Consider the following 9,037-nt stretch of genomic DNA (forward strand, 5'->3'; position numbering starts at 1 on the left):
GGGAATTTACTTGAAATATGACAAAGGGACTGTTTTTGCCCAGTGCTAGATTCCCATGAATTCTTAACCACTGCCACTTTGTGTGTTTTATGTGAGACACTTTGATACACTGTCCACATTGTAGCATGGATTCTTCCTGGGGCTAGAAAAGTACCTTTTGATATTCTCATCCATGTTGACATGGTAGCATAACACAGTTGTTGCAGGTTTGTGAGATGCACATTTATGCTAAAAAACAAACAAACTCCTCTTTCACTACATCCCACACACCCCAGAGTTTGATTGACATTTAATAACCAAGCAGATCACTGAAGTAAGCTAATGTTCTTCAACCATCTTGACGTGTGATTTGTGACATTGCATGATATCGTGCAGTAAGTTGCCATAGGTAGTTGGATAGGCTGTGGCCATAAATGGATACACATGGTAGGTAAGCTACAATAATTTGGTGGTAGGCTGTGGCATTTCAACAAGGCTTATATGTTAAGGAGCTAATTGCGGGCTATTAAAACATTCCACACTACAATACACCACCATCAGCCTGAATTGTTGACACAAGGCAAAATGGATTTATAAATTCATGTGTTTTATGCCAAATTCTGCTCCTACGTGGTACAGCAGAATTCGGAGACCAGGCAACATTTTTTCAGTTTCTGGTTCTTCTGTATATTCTAGGACCCCAACTATATTCTACTGTGGAGGAATAAGCACAGAATTGAAAAACTTTTGACTTCATATTCTTAATTGAAAAAGTCTCCTCCTGTGGCGGAAAAATGTGCCATGCAGTGGTAACAAGACTGTGTCCGTCAATGCCTCTAGTTCCCCATGTTTATACGTGGTTGTGGTTACAAACCGAGGCTTTCCAGGGGCAATTATTTTCCGGTCAGCATGAACCAGCCTCGCTATTCCCTACTTACCCATTAACCAGTTTGTTTTTTTCACCACATTCATGCTCACTGGATGTTTTGGACAATTTAGGCTGAATTCACACACTGCATTTGCTCACGTTTTAGAGGAGTTTTTCATGGCATGATGCACATTTTTATTTTCTGCAGCAGATCTTAAATTGTGAAAATCATTTTGGCTGAAGGGGGATAAAAAAAAAAAACATCACCAAATCATCGTCTTATGAACCTGGCCTAGTGGAATTATTTGTTCACTTGACGACCTACTCCAACAACCGACTCTTGTGTGATGAAGAGGCAACTGAAACGATGGAATATCATTTTATATTTCTTTAGGAGCAACCTCTATTGTGCAGCATAATTCTTGGCGCCGCATGCGCACACACCACACACCCAATCACAAAAACACACCGTTTACATTTAAGACCCGGTTCACACCTGGGTTGGGGTTTCTGTCCTCCTCTGTCAGGAGCAGAACGAAAATACTGAAAGGGCCTGTTCCGTTGTATGACGATCACCATCGGCACCTGACTAAATCAATTGACTTTACTGGGTTCCGTCGGGGGTGTCTGGTTTTACCGAAAAAATAGCACAGCATGCTGCGCTATTTTTTCCGGCATTTTCGCCCGGATCTGTGACTGAGGCCCCTAATGGAGCCTCCAACACAGATGTGAGAAGGCCTTTATACATTCATTTTATATCTTAGGCCCCATGCACAAGACCGTAAAACCGCGGACCGTAACACGGTCCACGGTTTTCTAGAACCATTCAGTTCTATTGACGGCAGACACGTTTCCGTATTGCTACGGATGAGTGTCCATGCCGTAGAACTGTGCCGTGAATGATGGAGCATGTCCTATTTTTCATAGTTTGCAGCCCGTCGCAATCGCGGGCATTGATTACGGGCACGGCCCTGTGCATGTGGCCTCAAATATTGTAACTCAGTTTTGGAAATAAATATATTTTGCATTTTTGTCTTCATAGATTGTGGATTCAAGCCAGGTGCTTGAAGGAGTTAATATATCCAAAAGAAAAGAGCTGCAGTGGCCAGATGAGCTGGTGCGGCTAAAAGCGGGGAAAAACAGCTGGAAAGACTGGAGCCCTCAGGAAGGCATGGAAGGCCATGTAGGTTGCTTCAGTTATGATGATGATGATTACTATTAATATCTCCAAGGGAGAAACTTTTTTTTTTACAAAACTGCATTGTTCCATTTGTCAGGATATCTTAAATTAATAAAGTATTTTTTTCTTTTTTTGTTTGTTAATGGTAGTTGCTAAGGATGCAAATTTTTGCTCATTAGAATTTAATTCCTGTTCCACATATCTTCGGTGGGAGTATTCCTCAAATTTGTCTCAGGTGGGACAGATTGTTGCACTGCTGCTTTTAATAAACAGGGATTACTTGTAAATCTGAATTTTTTTATTTTATTTATTTTTTGCTTTTTAAGCTGTACATATGATACCATTATATGTAGTTACAGGCTGCTTGGCATCTTGCATGCACACAGGTCTAAAAAGCCAGATATTAATAATCATCTTCTCTTAGGGTATATTTATATGGTCCTCTCTGCTCCACCACGGCAAAACCACATGTATATATGATCATAGTTTTCTACGGTCTTACCACCATTGCAGTTCTGTAAAAGCATTACCACCCTAAATGGTATTGTAATAGTTCAGCTTTCCACTCCGTTTCGTGTAAATACACCCTAAGGCCAGGAACGCGCACGCCGCGCACACCACACACCACACACCACACAACACACACCCCACACACCCCACACACTCTCACACATCACACACATCACACACACACACCACACACACACTGTTTTGGTGCAGTTTTTGCCTGAGTTTTAGTCAAACACCGGAGTGGACACCTTTCTTTCCAATTGGATCAACTTCCGGCTTTGGTTCTCAAAACTGTGCCAAAAACTGCATCCTGGTCTAAAGCTCAACTTGTCATTGACCTCAAAATTTAAAGGCTATGTCCATTGTCACATCCCATCGTTTTGTGCCTGGAGCTCCTATGCAGACCTATACTTCTCCGTGGTTACAGAATACATACAAACTCTGTCGTTTGATCCTGCAGACATACTCCCTTTGATCTGTCCCCTTCTTTTTCTAACCTACTGAATGTATATTAAAAAAGTAGAGGCTGGATGGAAAGGCGTGTGACTGCAGGAACCTGAGCCAAAAACTGCATCAGAACAGTGTGTGATGATTTTGCTTTAGAATTTCCTATTTAAATTGCAACTCTGGTTAGAAAAGGGGAAGTAAAGGCAATGTATACTTTGTGAAAATCTTGATTATAGTTTTCCTGTCATGCAAGCCCGGCTGAAGGAAAGTTTTGATGCCAGAATATTTTTGACATGGAATGTCCATTAAATTAATTTTTTTAAATGCAATTTATAGTAAAACCAATACAAATATATTGATTTTAATCTCCATGTCAGAAGGACCAAATGAAATGCGAGTAACTTCACTAAACAGACATCTAACGCTGGTCTCTCTCTTGATCTCTCCCCCCCCCCCCCCTCCCTCCCTTCCTTCCTTCTCTCTCGCTCTGTTCTTTTGTGCCGCTTTCCACAGGTAATTCACCGCTGGGTGCCTTGCAGCAGAGACCCTTGTTATAGGTCCCACATTGACAAAACTATCCTGCTGATTAAGATAGAGGACAAATATGTTGCTGTGATTGAGACTGGGGTGCTTGAGCTTGGGGCCGAAGTGTGATTCTGCGGTTCAGCCATCTTTTTGAAGCTTTCAGACAGGAATGAACTTTTAACTGTTTGGGGACAGAGTTCAAGATGGAGAAGGGCTCTGACATCGCCCAAACATGTAAAATTATTATTTTTCTGCATTTGTTTTAATATTCTGCGGATGTTCACCTGTATCGAGTGTAAACAGAAAAAAAAAAAACTCTTAAGACCATTACCTTCTATGTTCAATGGAATAATGCTATGCATTTCATATGCTTTAAGTCAGACACCTATTGGATTTCTCCATGCGGAATATGATCTTTATAGTTTTCTAATTTATTTGCCAAAAACCGATTACCATGTCTCATAATGTAGCATGTTGTCTTTTTTATTTTTATTTATTTTTCCTTCTCTTTACATTTCTTGTAAGTGTACAGATAATTTTTTTGGGTTATTCTATTTATACACGGCGAAACACTGCATAGTTTTTTTTTGTCTTTGTTTCCTTCTCCCTAGTTGCAATTTTATTAAATTTTTTATTTGGAAACCTGCACTAAACCATTTTCCTACAACAGTGCACTAAGTGTAAAAAAATCTGATATCGGTCAGAGTGTTTATTTATAAATATAGAAATCTATACAGAAATAACATAATTTAAATTGATTTTTATTGAAAAGACAGCCCTCCGGACTCTTCCCTGTCCCAAGAACCCTTTCTGTACGTGGCTCTTGTCACTGGTCTATACAGCTGTGGCTTGCTGCGGCCATTCATTCAGTTGTCTTAAAAATAAAATGCAGTATTCCCAGAAAATGAAATGTCTGCTTGTAGTCTGCTGCACCACATTGTATGTGTATATATTACTTTAGGGAAAGTATACAAATATTGGCCATATTCAGCATTGGAAGGTAGACCTGCATCTATATATATACTGTAAACCGATTATATTCTCTGAACTCAAGATAGAAAACAAACTAAAATCCTGAAATTTGGAAGGCACGTCCGACTAGAGAGCTGGCAGTCGCAATGTAAGGGTGCTGTGGGATTTATTGGGGGTAATAACTTCTGCTGGCAGGGGGTTTCTGCTGCCAGGCCTTACAAAGGCTTTATTTTGTTAGTTCAGAAAATACCCAGTGAGGACCCTGCCAAACAGTACTTGATATTAATAGATCTGCAGAAAGCCCCAAATTATTTCATAACCCCAGGTTGTTACATTTTCTACTAATCCTTGAAACAAATACTATCTTGATACCAGGCATGTCCGTTTCTGATAATACAGGGTCCGAATTATTGCATTTAAGAAATAAATTATTGCCTTTAATCTGAGGAAAGCTTCTGCCACTGTGTAAACCAATCCAGACTATTCTTCCTTTTCCTGTTTTCCTCCTCATTGTAATTCCCTTCAATATAAAAATGGACGTTTTTGAGTATTTATAATTGTGACAATGAATTATACCTGTGTTGTCAAATGTTGGTTTATTAGATTGATATCCATGCATTTTCATCATGTGAGAATACCTTTTAGCTCTGTGTTTTTAATATGATTCTCATACCCCCTGGCCCAATCTTTCTATAGAAATTGATGCTTTTGATTTAATTGGCTATCAAAAAGTGTGGTTGACACTTTGTCAAGAACAACCCATTTTTAATATAAATGTTCTGGGGTTTTATTTATACATTGCCTTTACTTTCCATTTTTTTTTTTTTAAATCCTGGAAATATTCTTCTTTATTTGAAACATTTTCATTTTGTATTCAATTAGGTATAGAAGCTCAGGAAAAGCTGTGTTTATTGATCATTTTGCTATATGTTTCTTGTGCTGTTTAGAAACTTGGGCGACGTGCCGAACATTGGAATGTTATCAGTTGCCTACAAAATTTCATTTACGAAAAAAAAAAAAAATGACCAAAACGTGACCATGAGTTAATATTTATTTTATTTGATGCTTGTGTTCATTGTATTTCTTAACTTTATAAATCCGTTTTTGAGTTTATTCAACCGAAGTGCTTTGAATACCTAATTATATCAACTTTTCAAATCCACCGTGAACTGTGACCTCTCTGAACTGATGCATTCCCATTACCTGGATGAAATGGACAAGCCAATGTCTCTCAAAAAAGGGTTCAGATTTGTGACAATGAATTGGTGGAGCATTCTTAGTGAACTTAAAGCGACCATCCAGTCCCAGGACAAAATTATAAATGTGATGGGGTATATGGAGTTATATTACCTGGTTCCCTCCAGTTGCGCACCTTTTGTCTGGAGCCCCTGCTTTTGGGTCCCCTCTCTTTTGTGACAAAATGGCTGCAGTGCTTCACACACTGAGTCTAAGACACTCCCTCTGTTCTCGGATTGGCCAGAGCTGCTCACGTTCTGAAGTTCAGGCCAATCTGAAAACAAAGAGGAGTGTCTTACTCCGTCTATGAAGCGCCGCATCCATTTTGGTGCAACAGAGAGGACCCAAAAGTGGTGGATCCACGGCACGGGGGTGCAACTGGGGGGGGGCCACCAGGTTTTATAACTCTATATACCCTGCAGCTGTGGCAGGGCTGTGTAAATAACTTACCCCGATACTCGTTTGGAATGCTGTGTACAGTATATTATGCACACTGGTCATGTGACTGTACTTACAATAAGCCAGATCTATTACTTACATCAGGGCAGTATCTATGGCAGGAGACTGTCATACCGATGATTCCATACATGTATATGGACAAGCTCACCTATAGCTACAGTGTTTACTTGTGGATTCAGGAGTGGGGCAGCTCATTGGGTATATAAACCACACATTTCTACCCATGCAAAAAACAATCTTTAATTTGTGATGAGCCAACTTTGGTAGAAAATGTATTTAGTTTGCTAGAATTCTGTAACATTAGTAATGTATTCATTATATAGCCAAAAGGAATGTCTGATGCGTTAGGTGTGTTTACTTTGAAAATCCATTCCAGAATGGCTATATAATTTTTCAGTGTTTTCCAACAAGATATTAAAATTTGCATTATTATCAGTCCAGGACTCCTAAAATGCCTATTTTATGATCGGGCAAGAAAGTGTTGGCAAAAGGACTATATAGCCATTCTGACATGGTTTTGTAAAGTAAGTGCAATAGTTTAATAACGTTCAAGAGATTAATAATCTATTCAGTTTGTTTTGTGAAATCTGGTGACGTAACACCTTAAAATGAAGCTCCACCTTTGATTAAGCTGTTAGTGACTGCCCCATAGTGTTTTTACGGCGGCCACTAATGGACTTTATTCTGATGCAATAGCCTTTTTATGGAGCTGCAGCTGGATAAATAAACATAGCAGGGAGCTGTTAAATCTCCCTGCTCTCAGCTGCCAGAGGTAGTGGAGGGCTGGGGGCGTCCCTGCTCGAACGTGTGAGATAGATATTAGTATCGATCTCACCTGTTTAACCCCTCAGATGCGGCGCTCAAGAGCGAGCGCCGCATCGGAGTTGTTTTAGAGAGAGCTCTCGCTCCCTCTCTCCCTCCAAGTGTCTGGCTTATATGGCAGCCGGGGGGCCTAGTAAAGGCCCCCAGGTCTGCCTGTAGTGAATGCCTGCTAGGTCATGCCTGTGGCATGACCTAGCAGATGCCTTTCCGTTTTTCGCGGACAGGCATAATACACTGCAATACAGAAGTATCGCAGTATATTATAAAAGCGATCTTATAATCGCATAGTGAAGTCCCCTAGTGGGACTAGTAAAAAAAGTTTAATAAGTGGAAAAAAAAAATTAAAAACACACTTTTTCCCCTTACAAACTGCTTTATTACAATGCAAAATAAAGTTACACATATTTGGTAGTGCCGCATCCGTAACGACCCCGACTATAAAGTTATTACGTAAGTGGTGAACGTCATAAAAAATAAAGTAAACCATGCAAAAATTGCGTTTTTCTTTGATTCCAGCCTAAAAAAAAATTGGGTAAAAAGTGATCAAAAAGTCGCATCTACCAAAATGGTACCGATTAAAAGCTATAAATTGTCCCGCAAAAAAAAAAGCCCTCCTACAATTGCATTGGCGAAAAAATCAAAATGTTACGGCTCTTCAAATATGGAGACGCAAAAACAAATCATTTTGAAAAAAAAAAGTGTTTACTGTGTAAAAGTAGTAAAACATACAAAATCCATATAAATTTGGTATTGTTGCAATCACAACAACCCGCTGAATAAAGTTGTGTTATCTATACCACACAATAAACAGCGTAGATTTAGGATGCAAAAAAGTTGGTGAAATTGCCGTTTTTTTCTATCCCCCCCCCAAGAAAAGTTGTTAGAAGTTAACTAATAAATTCTATGTACCCCAAAATGGTGCTATTAAAAATTACAACTTGTCCCGCAAAAAAACAAGACCTTATACAACTATGTCGACGCAAAAATAAAAAAGTTATAGCTCTTGCAATGCGACGATGGAAAAACGTAAAAAATAGCTTGGTCATTAGGGCCTAAAATAGGCTGGTCATTAAGGGGTTAACTTGTTGCTTACAGATTGTACTAGTATTATTATTGTCTATTACTTTCTGCCATGTGCACTGGAGTATTGTTCTGAGCGGGCATTCTGTGTATGAAGTTGGCGCAGTAATTCATTATTCCCCCCTGTGATGCAACACATGAATACCTGATCCAGTTATTAGGGTAAGACCCCAATCTTCGGTGCGGCTGTCAAATTGCTCAATAATGGCTACGTGTTGCAGGTAAAACTACTGTTTCCTGCAAAATTGTGCGGCCATAGAGCGTGTATTCATTATTGGCTACGTGAAAACAGCAGTTTTACCCACAACAATGTTTGGCTATTAACAAGCAATTTGACTACTGTGTCAAACGGGGTACCGGCGCGGCTGCTGGGCACATTGCGGCTGCATCACTGCTGTTCCGTGGGGCCTTACCTTTAGGGATTTCTTTACCAGGCTATTAAGATATTCATGACTTGTTCAACCAGGCTGCTCATGTATCCATATAAGAACTCTTGCACAATCCTCTATGCATCCGGTCGAATCCCATCCTGTGCGCTAAGGAAAGGCTTTCCCAAATACATTTTTGACAAAGATACTTTCCCCATCTCCTAGGACAGGATCTAATCTTGTCCTTCGCTCCAAATATATATACAGCTCCTGCACAACGTCTTGATGAAAGGAGCTGCCATTATTTATGTATTAATGAGCGGATAACAGAGGAGACTTGGCGGTTAAAGAACCACTCCGACCCACAGCACATTCAGAAGAGTACACCGTTGTGTGGTTAAAATAGTGTGTGTCAACCCATTAGATAAAAGCCATATGACAAAATCCGACTCCTATTCTACTTGATGATGGTCTCTGGTTAGCATCAAGGGAATGTTTACATAGAGAAGGGCCTTATACACACATGGATTCCCTGCAGGTCCTAAATACTACGCTGTAGGAACTCTGTGTGCAGCTGTCTGGTGCTATATA

At 39.8% G+C, this 9,037-nt stretch overlaps 1 protein-coding gene across 8 annotated transcripts in view; it reads left to right on the forward strand.

The window, feature by feature from the left end:
* The window catches only part of PCNX1 (pecanex 1), a 111,133-nt gene extending 105,277 nt beyond the window's left edge, over nucleotides 1–5,856 (forward strand). For 4 of the 8 annotated variants that reach the window (XM_075843966.1, XM_075843967.1, XM_075843969.1 and 1 more), the window contains 2 exons: nucleotides 1,890–2,030; nucleotides 3,498–5,339. In XM_075843966.1, coding sequence (XP_075700081.1) covers nucleotides 1,890–2,030; nucleotides 3,498–3,638 — 282 coding nt within the window. In that variant the 3' untranslated portion in view covers nucleotides 3,639–5,339. Of the gene's footprint in view, nucleotides 1–1,889; nucleotides 2,159–3,497; nucleotides 5,340–5,363 lie in introns of those variants that run through there. The other 4 variants (XM_075843973.1, XM_075843974.1, XM_075843972.1 and 1 more) reach the window with 3 other exon arrangements.
* The last annotated feature ends 3,181 nt before the right edge of the window (nucleotides 5,857–9,037 follow it).

The sequence above is a fragment of the Rhinoderma darwinii genome, chromosome 12, assembly GCF_050947455.1.
Source record: "Rhinoderma darwinii isolate aRhiDar2 chromosome 12, aRhiDar2.hap1, whole genome shotgun sequence".
NCBI lineage: Eukaryota > Metazoa > Chordata > Amphibia > Anura > Rhinodermatidae > Rhinoderma > Rhinoderma darwinii.